At 49.1% G+C, this 18055-nt stretch overlaps 1 protein-coding gene across 1 annotated transcript in view; it reads left to right on the top strand.

Annotated features, from left to right (window-relative positions):
* Window positions 1-6307: 6307 nt before the first annotated feature.
* Rhce (Rh blood group CcEe antigens) overlaps window positions 6308-18055 on the top strand; it is a 32196-nt gene continuing 20448 nt past the window's right edge. Inside the window, exons 1-2 of the mRNA XM_038333332.1 lie at window positions 6308-6449; window positions 14288-14474. Coding sequence (XP_038189260.1) covers window positions 6308-6449; window positions 14288-14474 — 329 coding nt within the window. The remainder of the gene's footprint in view (window positions 6450-14287; window positions 14475-18055) is intronic.

Here is an 18055-nt window from a genome sequence, read left to right as displayed (position 1 = left end):
GAGCTAGTTCCAGGACAGGCTCTAGAAACTACAGGGAAACCCTGTCTCGAAAAACCAAAAAAAAAAAAAAAAAAAAAAAAAAAAAAAAAAAAAAAACAAAAAAACAAAAGAGCAATGCCGGGCAATGGTGGCGCACGCCTTTAATCCCAGCACTTGGGAGGCAGAGGCAGGTGGATCTCTGTGAGTTCGAGACCAGCCTGGTCTACAGAGCTAGATCCAGGACAGGCTCCAAAGCCACAGAGAAACCCTAGAAACCCTGTCTCGAAAAAACCAAAAAAAAAAAAAAAAAAAAAAAAAAGAGCAAACAAAAAGAAAGAACTAGAATCCCTCAGGAATATCAGGCTGAGAGAAAAAAAAAAGCCTGAGGCCTGGGGCAGTCAGAGCAGAAACATTTTTTTTTCTTTTTATGTATGTATGTATGTATGTATGTATATAATTTATTTTTAGTACACTGATGTTTTTTGCCTACATGTGTGTCTGTATGAGGGTATCAGGTCCTCTGGAACTGGAGTTATAGACAGTTGTGAACTCCCATGTGGGTCCTGGGAACTGTCCCAGGTCCTCTGGAAGAGCAGCCAATGCTCTTAACTCCTGAGCCATCTCTCCAGCCCCAGAGCGGGAATTTAAAGGAAGTTTTACAACTTCTCAGACCACTTAGCCTGAGAGCTTGCGGCTTGAGGCAGAGACAGTCCTGGGTCAGTGGCAGGTGCGGCCACACCTTGACCCGGACCACTTATGTCTTGCACAGCTCTGGCTCTCTCTGTGGATCTTGCCTTCTTGTTGGGACTGAATTTGAACTTGTGGAGGGGACCACCGGATAGCTTTGTCCCTTTCCTCAGTGTGGCCAGGATAAATAAAGCTTTTTTTCTGATTTTCTCTATTAATATGTGTGCCTAATTGGCTTTTCGAGGACAGGTAGCCCAGCTAGCTTGTTGAGGTTACAAGAACTCGGGCTCTGCACTCCAGTGACACTCCTGACTCAGAGAATGAGTCAGTGTCCTGGAGTCACCTGTCGCTCTGCTAGAATCCACCCTGGAGGCTGCTCAGGTTAACTCCATTTTTTTTTTTTTTTTTGCATTTATTTGTTTGGTTGGTTGGTTGGTTGGTTGGTTTAGTTTTCCAAGACAGGGTTTCTCTGTTGTAGCCCTCGCTGTCCTGGTACTAGCTCTACAGACCAGGCTGACTTTGTACTCATAGATACCTGCCTGCCTCTGCTGGGATTAAAGGCAGGAGCCACCGCCACAGGCCTTGTTAGCTCCATTTTACAGAAGAAAGCATGAGGCTCCTGACCATCTCAGCTCATTGAATAGAGCGGTTAGCTCAGCCCCCCGCCTACAGGGCACAGGCTCCTACCCCTGAGCCTGCCAGGGCTGCTGGCAGCGAGAGTTGGTGCTGCCTGTCTGGAATGAAAAGATAAGAATGGTGTTTTATTATTACAAATTATGTATTGGGGAGGGAGTGGTACACACTCGTGTAGAAGTCAGAGGGCAACTTGGAAGTGGTTCTCTCCTACCATATGAGTTACAGTGACCAAACTCAGGTTGTCAGTCTTGGTGGCAAGGGCCTTTACCCACAGAGCCCTCTTGTCAACCCAAGAGGGTTTTCTTGTCATAAGCCCAGGAATTGGCCAGAAGAGGACTGCCTCTTCTGAGTTTTTCCCTTCGGCCTCTCAGACCAGCAGGCACTGAATCTCTTGGGCTCCAGCCAAGTGTCCCCCTTTTCCCCCAAGCCTTGAGATAGCCCCTGGAGAGCCAGAGGACACAGAAGTAAGCCGACCTCTGGCAGCCTCTTTCCAGAAAACCCACCCCCGCTCCCTTGCTTCACCATGCATCGGGAAGCAGAGGGGATCGGCAGTGGCCCTCTCCTGGGTAATTGACAAAAGGGAAATAGATGAGTTGCTCTCAATCAGAAGGTACAGCGGGTAGAGCGCTTGCCTGGCACAAACCAAGCCCTAGTTCCATCACTACCACCTCATAAACCAGGCGTTCTGGTGTATGCCTATTATTGCAGCTGTAGGTAATGGAAGTAGGATCGGAAGTTCAAGGGCATCCTTAGATACCAGCCTGGGCTACAAGACACTGCCGCCTCGGTGGTTAATCTTGAAGGTCAACTTGATGGGATTTAGAATCAGCATTTGCGGGTAAGGAAGTTTCTAGATTGGGTTAACTGAGATGAAAAGAGCTATCCTGAATGTGGGTGGCACCATCCCATGGGTTGGGTCCTGGGCAGAATAATAGGAGAAAGTGAGCCAGCCAGTGTTCATCTCTCTCTGCCTCTGGACAGTGGATTCAGTATGATCAGCTGCCTCAAACTCCTGATGCCACTTCCTCCTTCCTTCCTCCTTTTTTCCTCCCTCCCTCCTTCTTCCTTTTTCTCTCCCTCCCCCTCTTCCTTCCTCCTTCCCTCCATCTCTCTCTCCTTCCTTCCTTTGGCTGCTTTCGTTAGGTATTTTGTTGCTGCCAGAGCAATCAGAAAAGTAACTAATACACATGTCTAAAACTTAAAACAGGTGCACCAAGCAGTGCCTTTAATCCCAGCAATCAGGAGGCAGAGGCAGGAGGATCTCTGAGTTTGAGGTCAGCCTGGTCTACATAGTGAGTTCCAGGAGAGCCAAGGTTGTTACACAGAGAAACCCTGTTTCCAAAAACCAAGCCAAAACAACAAAATCAAACAAAGAAGAAGAATAAAAAGAAGAGGGTCAAGGCCAGGTGGGAAGTTAGGCCTTTCCCGTGCTTAGGGCTCATCATGATGATGACGATATGGGGATTTGCATCTGGGCTTCAGCTGAGCTCAAAGCAGAACTGGAATGATCCTGTTTCACTAGAAGGAAGAGGCCTCCCCCACCTCCTGCACATCTCCCCCTGCAGCTTCCATTCGGTCAACCTCACTGGTAGCACTGGTCCAGCTGCCTTGAGCCTTGTGTCCAGAGTCCCAGAAGCCCAGATGCTGGGACGGCTGACTTAAATGCCTACTTGTATCCCCAGAGAGCCTATGAAGGAAGTCAGCTCTCCAAGGTGTTCAAAACCAGATAGTGTGGCAAGAATGGTGGGTGGCTCAGGCCTGGAATCCCAGCACTTGGGAGGTGGAGGCAGGAAGAACAGTTCAAGATCATCCTTGATGACAGAGAATTTGAGATCAGTCGGGGTTAGGATGAGATCCTGTCTGTGTGACTGGGAAAGGAACTGAGACTGGCAACAGCCCAGATGTCCCGCAGGGCATAGTGGCTGAATGGACCACCACACATTCCTACCTGGAAGTCTGTGCAGCATGGGGTGTGCTTATACACAGCACTTAGGTTTGCTTATATTTTTTCAATTTTTAAAATCACACGTATTTAATTAAAATTGGGTATTTGTGAACTACACACCCTCCTTCTATAATCGACACCGGGCATGCTTGAGTGCCTTCAGATTCCTAAGAATCCTGGCAGCAGGCAGAGCGGGCCTCCTTATTTGGCTCCTAAAGAAATGGAGACAGTAGTTTGGTAACTTGAGAGGCAGAAATGCAAAGTTCAGGGCACATGTCTGCTGTCAGGTGCCTGGAATTGCCCAGCCCTGCTATTTATTAGCTGTGTGACTTTGGTAGTGACGTCACCTCTCTGAGCAGCAAGCAGTTCCTCATCAGTAAAGCAGAGGCGATGACGTCTGTACTCAGGCGCTTACAGAAAGACTCGGTGCAAATGTGTAAAATGCTCCATCCACAGCAGCACTGCAGAAGTGGCAACTTTAGTCATCCAACACACGTTTTGTCGAGCCTCTACTGGGGACTGAAGACACAGCATGACTGTCCAAGTCCCTGCTCTTGCTGGGCATGGTGGCACATGCTTTAATCCCAGAAGCAGAAGCAGGAGGATATCTGTGAATTCAAGACTAGCCTTGTTTACATAGCCAGTTCCAGGACAGCCTCGGCTACATGTGAACCAAAATAAACCCTTCCTTCATTAGGTTGCTTTTGGGGGCAGGGGGATTAGGTACTTAGTCACAACCACGAGCGAGACAAGTAGCCAAGATAAAAAGCCTCCCAAGTCCCGTGGGGTTCCACTGTGAATTAGGGGTGCTGAGGCAGGTGGACTTCCTTAGAGGCACTGGTACTCTAGTGCAGCCAGAGTCCTATGCTACTCTGCAAGGAGGTGACCAGGAGTAGGGACAGCTCTGGGCTTGAATTGGCTGGAAGAGGACCCTTCCGGATTTTCTGTAGAGCCAACTTCAAGCCTCCTTTCTCTTTCTCCACCTAGCATTAGAATGCTTAGAAAAATTGCTGGGCCATGGTGGTATACATCTTTAATCCCAGCACATGGGAGGCAGAGACAGGCCAGCGTGGTCCACAGAGCAAGTTCCAGGATAACCAGGGCTACACAGAGAAACACTGTTTTGAAAAAAACAAAAACAAAACAAAAAATGCTTAGGAAAGCAAGCATTCCAATGCAGACAGGTTAACTGTGACTTAGCATTTGGAGCTTCGTGGCTCCCATCTGCTTCCCCCAGCGTGCCTAAGCATCCTGCTTTGCTTTCCTCTGCTCATTTAGTGTGTGCCTCATAAGAAGCTCCTAGCTGCCCACTCTGATGTACGGGTAAGGCTTATTCCTCTGTTCATTTGTGTGTGGTATATGTATAAAACATGTGCAGGTACACATACCCGTGTGTACATGTGTGCAGGTCAGAGAAGGATGTCGACTGTCTAGCTCTGTCTCCAGCTCTGTCACTCTTTGCATTGTTCCCTGGAGACAGGGTCACTCAATGAACCTGGGGCTGACTAAGCTCGCCACCAGCAAACCCCAGGGATTCTCCTGGCTCCATTCCCTTTCGCACTGCTAACACCATGCCTGGCTTTCTGTGTGGATGGGGAGGATTTAAATGCTGGTTTCCATGTCTGCAGAGCAAGTGCCTTTACCCACAGAGCCATCTCCCCAACCCACAAAGGGATAAATTTTAAAGATAAGTTTTTCAAATCTAAAGTCACTTCTGAACCTCAGTTTCCCATTTTTGAAAAATCAGAGCATTGATCCATTCCCTTCTGTGATAGCGTTGTCAACTTGACAAAACCTAGAATTGTTTGAGCTCGAATTGTCGGGCCTCCGGGCAGGCCCGGGAGGAGGGGGAGATTGTCTTGATTATGTAACTTGATGCAAGAAGACACAACTGTGGGTGGGCTGGGCTGTGAAGTGAAGAAAGTGAGCTGAACACTAGCCAGCATTCATTGCTCTCTTTTAACTGCAGACATGATGTGACCAGCTGCTTCAAGCTCCCATTGCCTTGGCTTCCCCATCATGGACCGCACCTTGAACTTGGAGCCAAAATTTCCTCTGTCCTCTAAGGTGCTTTTGGCAGAGAACTTTACCATAGCAACAGTAAGCCAAGACGTCTTCTCTTGTCAAAACAGATGCCGCCGGGACCCAAACCCTGGGCCTGCTTCTTGCTCCACCACAGAACTCCGGCATCAGCTCCAGGCAGGCCCTGCCTTTCTTACAGGGTAGACCAAAGGAACAAACACAAAGAACGGGTGAATGTCAAGCAAATTGGTGGCACATCCCTTTAATCCCAGCACTTGGAGGCAGAGGTGGGCGGGCGGATCTCTGTGAGTTCAAGGCCAGCCTGGTATACAGAGTTAGTTCTAAAACAGCCAAGGCTACATACACAAAGAAACCTTGTCCCAAAACAAAACAAACAAAAAAGAATGCTCTCCTTCAAATTACACGCAAAACCAGGCGTGCCTATAATCCTAGCACTCGGGAGGCATAAGCAGGAGGATTTGCTGCAAGTCTGAGATCAGTCTAGTCTACATAGTGCGTTCCTAGCCAGGGTTCTAGAGTGATATTCTGTCTCAGAAAAGATCGATAACATAAAATAAATACGGGGCTGGAGAGATGGCTTAGTGGTTACGAGCACTGACTTCTCTTCCAGAGGTCCAGTTCTCTTCTCAGATCTCTTAGAGTTCAACCTCTTCGAGAGCTTCAAGTGAACCTGGGTTCAGTTCTCAGCTCACAACTATCTGTAACACCAGTTGCAGGTCTGACACCACCACATGCAGGCAAAACATCAATGCATGCAAAATGAAAATAAAGAAGTAATTAAGACAAGATAAACAAGCAAATAAATAAATAAAGCTGAACACAGTAGGAGGTCCCAGCAGGAATCCAGCCAGGACTGTCTGAAGGACCAATTTTGAAGTTCCTCTGCTCTTCTTAGGCCAGCCCAGCCAGTTTTTGCATCCTGAGATAAGACCTTTGGCGGGTGTTTCCCCTATCACTCCTTCAAGTGTGTGTGGGGACCTAGTGCTGTCAGAACCTGGGCATAGCAACAGGCACAAGATGGGCTCTAAGTACCCACGGTCCCTCCGATGCTGCCTGCCCCTGTGGGCCTTTGTGCTGCAGGCGGCTTTCATTATTCTCTTCCTTTTCATCTCCTATGACACCCCCCGAGTGGATCAGAAGTTAATGGAGACCTATCAAGGTGAGGGGCCTGGGGAAGTGGCCAGATGGGCCGGGGGTAGGGCAGGTCTGGCTTCTCCCACGGCACAGGTGCTCCTTTTCACACCTTTCCCAAAGGGGGTTCCAGCTGCACAGAGGTCAGCCAGTGTGGGCTGGGCTTCGTCTCTTTCATGAGCCCCAACTGGATTTGTGAGCACAGAGCAGGGGAGCTCTTTGTCCCTTGTCCTGAATTCTCTATGCAAATGGTCTTTATAATGTTCTACTTTTCTGGGGAGATGGCTCTGTGGGTAAGGGCACTTCTCTCTCTTTTGTGGCAATGACTATCGTGTTGTGTTGTGGGGTGTCTCCCTTACTCGTTTCTTTAAAAGATGTATTTGTATTATTTTTAATTAGGTATATGTGTCTGTGTGGGGGAATGTGCAGATGAATACAGATGTTCATGGGAGCCAGAGACACCGAATGCCCTGGGAACTGGAGTTACAGTAGTTGTGAGCCAGCCAATGTGGGAGTCCTAGGAATTAAACACTGATCCTCTACAAGAAACAGCCCCAGCATTGCCCGTCCAGTGCCCCCCTTGCTGGCTCTTTTCTCGTCTCCATGTCCCCTTTCCTGCCTCCTCTCCAGGGCTGGAAAGCCTGCTTTGGGTGGGAATCCCGAGCCAGGAAGAATGGCTGGAGGAGGAGGATGGTTACTTTCTGTGTTGCTGTGAAAAGAGCAACCATGAACAAGGCACATGTCACAGAGGTGTGTGCCTTGCCTCTGTACAAAACGTCCTGGCATGTCTGAGACCTCTCCAGGGCTGCTCATGGTAAACAGATGGACCTCGTGAAGGGTGTCTCAGACACAGAGCTGCAGCCCAAGTCTGGCAGAGTGCAGGGGGAGGGAGGCTTGGCTTGGATCTCCATGAGTGATGTGAAACTGACCCACTAGCTGAAGCAGAGGAGCGCTTCCAAAGGCTCCCGGTACAGGTCTAATGCCTTCTCATTCATTTCTTTTAAATCCAATCCAGTGTTAGCCGGGCCATGCTGGCTCATGCTTCTAATCCCAGCACTAGGGAGGCAGAGGCAGCTGGATCTCTGTGAGTTCGAGGCCAGCCTGGTCTACAGAATGAGTTCAGGATAGCCAGGGCTCTGTTACTCAGAGAAACCCTGTCTCAAACAAAAACAAAAAAATCCAACCCAATGTTTGTTTTATCTCTGTTCATTCCTGTTTCTCCACTAACTTGTGTGTCACAGACAGTGTAGGGTCTGGACACGTGGAGCACGCAGCTGGTTTTCATTGAGCACTTACCAGACCCTATTCAAACAGCTTCCCATTGGCCCTCACAACAACCCAGGGAGGCAGGCTGCTATGTCCTTCATTTCTCACTGAGGAAATAGGTACTCAGAAGCTAAGTCATTGGCCCAGGGTCACCTAGCAGGCATTGGCACAGCAGGTTGACAGGCATGCTGGTTTTACTTGTGTGTGCCTGACCATTGTATCTCATGACCCCTGTCACGGTAGGACTGAGCCACTTGTCCCCTAATCAGTAGGCGTGGGAGCCACTAAGGCAGACTGATGCCTGCAAGCTGACCTCTGACTTCTATATGTCCCAGATTAAAAAATAAATGAACAAGTGTAATGCTTAAAAGTGCCATAATGAAACAGAAATTTTAAAAAATAAATAAATAGGGCTGGGGAAGATGACAAAGTGGTTAAAGGCCAGAGGCCCCAAGTTCAGTTCCCGCAGTGCATATTTGTAACTCCAGTTCTAGGGCATCCAGTGCCCTCTTTCGGCTTCCTTGTTAACCCACACACAACACACACAACATAGGCACACACGCAGCACCACACAGCGCACACCCACACATAGCACACCCACACAGCACACACACACACACACACACACACACACACACACACTAAATCTTCAAATGAGTAAATAAAAAGAATTGAAAGCAGCACTTGGGAGTCAGAGGCAGTCAGCCTCTGTGAGTTCGAGACCAGCCTGGTCTATAGCGTGAGTTCCAGGACAGCCAGGGCTACCCAGAGAAACCCTGTCTTGAAACACAAAGAAAAAATAACATCTATAGATAGATAAATACTATCAGCTTTTATTACTAACAAGCTTCAATTTCTTATGTTTTAGATAAGAAAAAATAAATAAACTTGGAAGTGTTAATGTTTTCTTCCAGGAAGCTCTAGGGACTCTCTTGGGCACCTTCCACCTTCCAAAGCTCCGTGCTCTGATGGCCATGTCTGGATGACCAGTAATGGAGCCAAATAGGCAAGAGATGAGACAGTAGAAGCAAGAAGTTCAATTGAAGACACATTTAGATGAAAATCACCTTCACTTGGGCGGGGGGGGGCAGGAATACTTCAGACATGCAATTGGACAATAGCTGTGTCCGTTTCTACTGCTTTTCTGTTATTCTGAGGAAACACCACAATGAAGGCAACTTCTAAAAGAGAGCCTTTCATTGGGCTTACTGTTCCAGAGGGTTAGAGTCCATATTGGTGGAATGAAGGTATGGCGGGAGGAACAGCTGAGAGCTCACCTGTCAAAGCAGTAGGCTGAGGGTGTCCTTGGGAGGGCAGGAAGTATTTGAAGCCTCAACCTGACCTTTCTCCAACAAGGCCACAGCCGCTAATTATTCTCGAACAACAGAGTCACCAAGGAAGGAACAATTATTCAAAAATACAAGCATGTGGAGGCTATTCTCATTCAAAACGCCACACTGTGCCAGTTCTTTTTTTTTTTTTTTTTTTTTTTGGTTTTTTCGAGACAGGGTTTCTCTGTGGCTTTGGAGCCTGTCCTGGAACTAGCTCTTGTAGACCAGGCTGTTCTCGAACTCACAGAGATCCGCCTGCCTCTGCCTCCCGAGTGCTGGGATTAAAGGCGTGCGCCACCACCGCCCGGCTGTGCCAGTTCTTAAGAAACACAGATGCCAAGCCAGGCAGTGGTGGCGCCTTTAATCCCAGCACTGGGGAGGCAGAGGCAGGCGGATCTAGGTGAGCTCATGGCCAGCCTGTTCTACAGAGCAAGTTCCAGTTCAGGCTCCAAAGCTTCAGAGAAACCCTGTCTCAAAAAAAAAACAAAAAGAAACACAAATATAGTATAGAGACCATATGCGGTATAAATGCACAATGATACATTATTCATTCTGGGCAAGAGGTCGAGATGTCTATGAAATGCTTAAGCGAAGCAGAATCTGTCAGTCATCCATAGCTGTGTACCAACCATCCCTAACTCCAGTGCCTTCAAATAGCAACCACGTCGTTTACCCACCACCGTGACTCTGTTGCTTCGCCATGGGTATGCGTCAGCTGGCAGTTTCACTTAGGGTCCCTCATTCAAAACCTAGAAATCTTACTGGGGCAAGATGGTTCCACCTGCTCTCATTTCCCCATGGAGGCAATTAGTGTCAGTTGGGAGCAGCAGGCCAGTCCAGACTTCACATGCCTACAGAAGAGTTCCAGCAACAAGTGAGAACGGAGCGGAGGTGTCTGTAAAATGTCTACTGATACCCCATTGTCTAAAGTGAATTACAAGGTCAACTCGTGTGGGAGCAGCCTTCATCCAGAGGCTCCACTGGGGGTCATTACCACAGACAGCCCATCCTAGGGCTGCCAACTGGAGAACTATCTCTTGGGCCTTTTGCTTTACAAACCACTCATCGCCCCCCTGTGTAGCACGATTAGTAAAAACCCAGGGTCAGAAATTGGGGTTCAGCCTGAAGGTCAGAAAAGCAAAATAGCCAGCCACTGGCTCTTACCTCTCTACCCCAGTCCAAAATGGTGATCCTGCCTCCAGGAATCTCAGAATGAGACTGTGTGAGAGCTGTTTCTTCCCCTTTTATATTCCTCTCTAGTAGTGGGATTAAAAGTGTGCACCACTACTGCCTGGTTTCTGTGGCAAACTAGTATGGCTACTGGGATTAGGAGATGTGTGTCACCACTGCCTGGTCTGTAAGGCTGACCAGTGGGGCTGTTTTACTCTCTGATCTTCAGGCAAGCTTTATTTATTAAAATACAAATGAAAGATCACTACACCCCTGCTTTCCTCAGGGGCAGGGAAAGGGGCTGTGGGAAAACAAGAGGGATTTCCCAGGGCCAAGTCCGCTACAGCTTCTCAGGGAAGCTCCGTTTCCCTTCTGAGCCTGCTGGGGCAATGGTGGAATGGGAGGGAGCAGAGGCTGGGGAAGGAGATGGCACAGAGTGCTAAGGTCCCCAAGGCTGTAGAGGTCCTCCCCTGAGTCTTGTTCCCTACCAGGAGGGACAAGAGTGAGTGCATGGGCAGGACTGGAAGGGGAAAGAGAAGGTCTGGGTGAACAAATTCAAGGGCCAACCTGCAGTTATCCAAATGCATGCATAGGCACAAAGACTACATGTCAGGTACGGCAAGCATGGGTGCTCCGGTCACAGCACCAAACCTTGTAGGAGCCAGTGAACAGGTGCTTCTGCTCATTTTACAGATTAGGAAACTGAGACACACAGAACCAGGCCTTAGCCATGACGTGCAAACTCAGAGGTCACACCACACATGTAGGATGAGGCAAGAGGGTGTGGAGTTCGAATCTCTCTGTCTCCATTTACCAGCTGTGTGACCTAAGCTAGGCACAGCAGCCTTCTGGGCCTCTCTTCTTCCATCTGTAAAACAGGAAAGACAGTGGTGATCACAGACGTAAGAGGAGAACGGATCTGGTCATGAGGATGCTAGGGACTGCCTCCCTTGCCTCACTGCTGGCCTCCCAGGTCCCAGAAGGCCAGACTCCAGCAGTGAAATTCCTCTTGCCACCCAGTGCTCTCAACTCCTTATCACACCAAACACCTTGCTGGCCACTAGTTTATCAGCCCTGGGGCAGAACTACACTGAGAACTGACGCCCATGGGGGAGCCCTCTGAGTGCGCCTAGGCCCTGGGGTGGGGGTGGAAAGGGGCAGGAGTGAGCCCTGGGAAGAGTAAGTCTGAGCCTGGATCCTCAGGATGCTGGAGAGGAAATGGGAAACAGGGCAGGCTGGGGTGGAGGGTGGGAAGCCAGATGCTGTAGCTAACAGCTGGAGTGTACAGGTTCCCGGAACAGTGTAACTGGAAATGGCCACACTACATTTCCTCCAGCGTAAGGCACCAGTTCCTTCCTCAGGGACCCTGTGAGGCCTCAGGGAGGAAGGTCAGGGCCCCTATACCTGGAATTGGTGGCAGCTGGGTCAGGAAATGCCTCGCCCCACCCCATCCTCTCATTTTCTAACCTTCAGGCCGGACTCTACCCTCTTCCTCTCTTACCCTCCCCTAACGCCTTCTTTAGAATGCCCCAAGGCTCTAAGAGCACCTAGACTATCCAAACCCAATCTTACGGTTTCCTGAGCGGGGAAACTAAGGCTCAGAAAGAGCAAAAAGTTTGCCTGAGGTGAAAACCAGAGCTAGAGGCAGCCTCCCTGAAAGAAAGGCGCCCTGTACCTGTCAGAGACGAGCTCACTACAGGTAGCACTACAGGTAGTCCTGAGAAAGCTCACTCTGGTGGTCCCTGTACACGTGTGTGCGATAGCCACATTATTACAAGCGGAGGGACAAGTGAGCAGCATCTGATTGCTTTTGGTCCTCAAGCTCTCTCCCTCCTTCCTAGTATGCTAAGGCCTCAGAGTGATTTGGAGTTGGTTTTGGTGATAACTGTGTTGTTTTATTATATATTTTTTTGAAATTTTATGTGTGTGAGTGTTTGCCTTCATATATGTCTGTGTACCACATGCATGCTTAGTGCCTGCAGAGGCCAGAAGAGGACATCCGATCTGCTGAATCTGTCACAGGTGGTTGTGATCCACCATGTGGATGCCGGGAACTAGATCTGGGTTCTCTGCAAGAGCAGAAGATGCTTGCTAAGCCATCTTTCCAGGCCTCCAGCTGTGTCCCAGGCTGGCTTTAAACTTCTGATCCTCCTGCCTCCGGCTCCTCAGCCATCAGTCTGCACCGCCACGGCAGGCAAAATATCTTAAAGTAATAAAAGGGCGTGCGCTGTTTTACGGTAGGGAAAGGAGTGTGCAAGCAACTGTCCACGTGAACTCACACAGACGGAAGGAAGACAGCAAGGCAATGAGTTATGCGTATCTGCTAATAAATCTCACACAGCTGTCAAGGGAGGGGGAACCTTTGCAGGCATCATCCCTGTGGAAAATGGTCCATGTCTGCTGGGAAAACAGCCTCTCCAGGAGCCATCCCATTTTCAACGTAGGAGTCTGATGAGGGGGTGGAATTGTTCCCGGTACACCAGTGAGAACCGGAAGAGAGAGGTGTGGGAGCTGCGGGATGGCTCCACCAATGGTCTGGGGAAAGACCCTACTCTCCGCTCTACTGGAGGCAGGTTACTTAGCTCCTCCTCAAGGAGGGTTCCACATTCATAAACAGCCACTGGAAGGGCAGGAGCAACAGGACAGGAGACAGCTGCATGAAGCAATCCACTTCGGCTGGACTTTCTCATCACTGTGGCTAATACTGGAAGGAACTGTTTAAAGTTGGGAGAGATCACTTTTGAGTTTGTGGGCAGCTAGCTTCCGTTGTTTGCAGTCCATGGTGGGATAGGAACACCATGGGGGAAGGCACAATAGAGCACGGATGCTCACCTCATAGCAGCCAGGAAACCAAGAGGAGCAGCATGGAGGGGCCCGGAGCCAAGGCATTGCTACCTGTGCTGCTGATCTCCTGGGCATCTCTCAGTCCAGTCAAATTGCTGGTCAAGACGTGCCATTGGCTGTTTGCGTGCATTTAGCATGGGTTCCTCTAAAGCTCAGAGAGGCTGAGTTCTAGATCGGACTGCACAGCTAGAGCAGGCCCAGTCTCACCAAACCCTCTGCAGTACACCTGCTAATTAGTTCTGGAAACCAGAATCACATTAAAGTCCCCCCACCCCATTGTTCTGCTGGGGCCTGGGGGAGTATGAGGGGAATTTTTGCATTCTTCTGTCTCAGCTGCTCCTGCTGGGGCCCTGAGGCAGGGAAGGAATTTCCTACTCACCTACCAGGTCCCTGCAAGATTTGGGAAAGAATCTCTCTCTCTCTCTGTCTCTCTGTCTCTCTCTCTCTCTCTCTCTCTCTCTCTCTCCCTTACTTCCTTTTCCTATTTTTTTTAAACTTTCATCATGGGCAGTGGTGGCACATACCTTTAATCCCAGCAATTGGGAGGCAGAGGCCGGCAGATCTCTGTGAGTTCAAGACCAGAAACCCTGTCTTGAGAAAACAAAAACAAAAACAACAACAAAAAAAAAACCTTCATCATTTGCATGTGTGTGCACACGCCCGTGTGAATGCTTTTGTAGATGTGCCCTGTGGAGGTCAGAGGAAAGCCTTCAGGAGTTCATGGACTCCACTGTGGATTCGGGAGATCAGAGTCGGGTCCCTTTTCCACTGATCCGTCTCACCCACCTGCTCCTGAAGATGACTTGGCTTGTGCCACAGGACCTCTGAGGCCACCCCATCTTCTCTTTTTTGTCTCACCAGGACGGCTCAGCTGTTGAGGCTGTGTGTACCACAGTGGCACAGTGGAAGCCCGCCCACAATCCCAGAGCAATTAATTACCTTCACTGAGTGCCGGTGATGGGCCAAGCGGGGACCCTGACGCCACACTGTCTGCATCAGAGTGTTTATTCCTCATAACCGAGGCTCATTTCCTGTGCTCTCCCATCTGCCTGAAGCACTTTACTGACTTTCTCTCCTCTACCCCATCTCAGCCCTGTGTGTGCAGTAGTCATGGCCCCGTTACTCAGATGAGAAAGCTGAGGCCCAAAGGAGCGAAGCAGCTTGACCAAGTTCCTGTAAATGCTCTCAGACATCCCTTCCAGCGGCCATTCTGTCCAATGTCCAATTCTGTCTCACCCACTCCTCCTCTTCACAGTCTTCCAGGATTTGACCCTTATGGCAGCCTTGGGCTTCGGCTTCCTTTCCTCATCTTTCCGGAGACACAGCTGGAGCAGTGTGGCCTTTAACCTCTTCATCTTGGCCCTCGGGGTACAGGGGTCGATCTTGCTGGAGCGCTTCCTGAGCTGGCCTTTCCTACAGGATGTGGCCATCAATCTATTCAGGTAACTGAAAGCAGCTGGGTTGTTTTGGGTGCTTAGAATGCAGCCAGGGAAAGTTCTAGAAGACCAGGGCATCTCTCTCTCTAGCTCTGACATCACAAAATACTTAGGGCAAACTTTTTTCTAGAAGATTTTCATTATTTATACAAAAATCCAATTTAACCGGGCCCTATTGGGCATTTCCAACTCTGTGGTACCCCAGGCCTCCCCGAATTCTCCCTATTTTGTTCTTAATGATTCTGATTGCATAAAGTCATACAAATTGGTAGAAAAAGAAAAAGAGTAGACACAAAACAAAGCAGAAAACAGAACTGTTGTCCAGAAAGACAGCATCTTAAAGAAAAGGAAGGGTGGGCAGGAGGTGCGGCTCCATGGTGAAACAGTTGCATAGCATGTACATCAGTCCTGGGTTCCATGCCCAGCCTGCGAGGAGAAAACAAAAAGAGGAGGAGGAAGAGGCAGAGAGAGAGGGGGGGAGGGGAGATGAAGAAGAGAAGAGAGAGGAGGGAGAAAGGGATGCAAGAAGGAAGGCTCAGTTCTGAGATGCCGGTAGACAGGAAATAACCACACTTTTATTTTCTTTAAACTAGCACGATCCATGTAGGCGTAGCTAAATGAGATGGTACAAACTGGCAAAACTAACCTGTGATACTGGATGTCACTGTAGTGGTTACCTAGGCAACAGGTGCGTATTGATTAGGAAGGAGCGCCACATAACCTGTGGGCTCAGTGACCATTCTCTGTGTTAACCCAGATGATGTTTCTATAGGGGGAAATCAGATTGATAAATGACCGGTGATTAATAATAGAGCTGAGATGATTAACAGATGATTAATAGATACAGATCAGTCAGGGTTCTCTAGAGAAACAGAACCAATAGGATGAATATATGTATATATACATGTATATATTTACACATATATATTTAGATATAAGAATTTATTATTTAAGGTACATTAAAATAATATTAACAGAGCTGGGAGGTGGTATCGCACACCTTTAATCCCAGCACTCGGGAGGGAGGTAGAGGCAGGTAGGTAGATCTCTGGGTTTGATGTCAGCCTGGTCTACAGAGTAAGTTCCAGGACAGCCAGGGCTACACAGAGAAACCCTGTCTTGAAAACAACAACAATAATAGTAATAGTAGTAGTAGAAATAACAGGTATCTCACACCTGAGAGGCAGAGGACACTTGTTGGTGCCCCAGCAAGTTAGTGTGGTCCCACAGTGGCTGTCACACTCCAGCGGTGGACAACCTGGTACTTGCTCAGTCCTGGAGAGCACTGGTCTTTGTCCACAGTGGAAGTCTGGAAATGCAGGTTCTTTCATCAGCAAAAGATCAGCAGCAGCAGGGTGCATCATTCTGCAGCAAGAGGGAAGGCTGGGCAGACAGGAGGCAAACAAACTTCCTCCTGTCCCTTTCTGTCTGGGTTAATACCCGGCAGGCACCTCCCACACTCTTCCCACAGCAACTAGCAATTAAGAAAACGCCCCTCAGGCCAATCTGATGGAGACAGTTCCTCAATTGAGGGTCCCTTCTACAAGATGATTCTAAACACAGATAGGTGGTAGACAGTTCCTGTAGGGCTCTACACTACTTTAAAAAGGCGCTGGATACTTGATAGAAAGAACTAGGAGACATGTTCCTTAAGAATGCTTTCTTGGCTGGATGCGGTGGTACATGACTTTGATCCCAGCTCTCAGGAGGCAGAAGCGGGTGGCTCTCTGAGTTCCAGGCCACCCAAAGCTACATGGCGAGACCATGTCTCAATTCTTCCCTCACCCCAACCCCATAAAAGTAAGTTTTGTTGTCTTGCCCAACCTTGAATTGCTAGGATTCAGAGTCACACCTTGGGAACGTCTCAGGCCCTGTCAAGGCCATCCTGGCTTTCCCTCTGAGGCCCGTGCTAAGGCTTCTGGGATTGTCCATGGACGGTGAGCTTTCTGTGAGCACAAACGCTGTGCTAGACGTGTCATCAATATTCTGTTTAGCCCATCCAGGGTCAAGGTCCAAGCTCATCCACAGGTAAAAGAATGAAGGTTCAGGCCGGGTGGACGCCTTTAATCCCAGCACTCGGGAGGCAGAAGCTGGTGGATCTCTGTGAGTTTGAGGCCAGCCTGGTCTACAAGAGCTAGTTCCAGGACAGGCTCCAAAGCTACAAAGAAACCCTGTCTCCAAAAACAAACAAACAAGAGAGAGAGAGAGAGAGAGAGAGAGAGAGAGAGAGAGAGAGAGAGAGAGAGAGAGAGAGAGAGAGAGAGAGAGGGAGAATGGAGGTTCAGAGAGGGTAAGACACATGGCTGGGGTCATAGGATTCTAACTTCCTTCCAGTCTTCCCAGACACTCAGAGCAGTTGCCATGTAAAATGGTTCGTTCCTTTTTAAATACCGTAGAGGGCTGAGGGAATGCAGCCGAGTTAGCAGAGCTCTTGTTTAACGCACATAAACCCTGGGTTCTACTCCCAACACTGCAAAACAAAACAAAGCCAAAAACTGGTCATTCCGGCACACTCTGTAATCCCAGCGCTTGAGAGGTGGAGGCAGGAAGATCAGGAGTTCAAGGTCACCCTCAGCCAAGTGAGTCTGAGGCCAGCCTGAGCTAGCAGATGTCCAGTCTTTAAAAATACCTTTTAAAATAACTTTTTCAAGGCTTAGAGCACTGCCTGTGCATACCCCCTGCGTTGTGTCAAAGGACACCCTGGGGTTCTCACAGGGCAGCCCCGGGCTGGGGCTTCTGTTTAAAGTTGCATAGGTGTTGCCTTTGGCACACAAATTTGGAACTGGGGGCATTTCAGGCTGCTTCCCCGTAATGGAACCTGTAACAGGGACCTGTTGTCCCTCCCTGCCACCCAGCTGCCATCCTACCAAAAACCATTTGGATCCTCCCGGCTGAGACTCAGCTGGCACTAGCTTTGTAAGACTGAACAGTGGCACCCACCTGCCTGTCAGGCCAGGCTGGGCTAGTGGGCTTTGCCTGCCCTGTCCCCTGCACTAGAGGCATAGACCCTGCTCTCCCCTCACACAGTAAGGACTTGGTAAGTGCTCATTGGGATAAAAATGAAAACAAAAGACCCCTCAGTGAGTGGTTTCCACCCCACTGCACACCTGGTGTCGGGAATCAAACCAGGGCCTTGCAAATGCTAGGCAAGATCTCTGCTCAGCGCTGGCCCCAGCCCCAACAATTGGTGTTTTGTTTTTCCGTGACATGGGCTCATGGAACACTGAGAGGTCTCAAATTCACTATGTATCTGAGGGTGGCCTTGGACTTCTGAACCTCCTGCCTCAACCATCTGAGTCCTGAGATTACAGGTGCGCATGCCTGGTTTATGTGGTGCTGGGATCGGACTCAGGGCTTTGTGCCAACTGAGCAAAACTCCAGGTTCCATGGGTGTGCTTTTTTTTTTTTAAAAAAAAAAAGTATTTATTTACTTGTATTTTATGTACATTTGGTATTTTGTCTGCAACTATCTCAGTTGTGAGGGTATCAGATCCCCTGGAATTGGCATTATGGGCAGTTGTGAGTTGCCATGTGGGTGTTGGGAACTGAACCCTGGTCCTCTGGAAGAGCAGTCAGTGCTCTTAACC

Source organism: Arvicola amphibius, chromosome 6, assembly GCF_903992535.2.
Source record: "Arvicola amphibius chromosome 6, mArvAmp1.2, whole genome shotgun sequence".
NCBI lineage: Eukaryota > Metazoa > Chordata > Mammalia > Rodentia > Cricetidae > Arvicola > Arvicola amphibius.
Note: the sequence above shows the minus strand (reverse complement) of the source record. Positions and strands in the feature narration are given on the sequence as shown.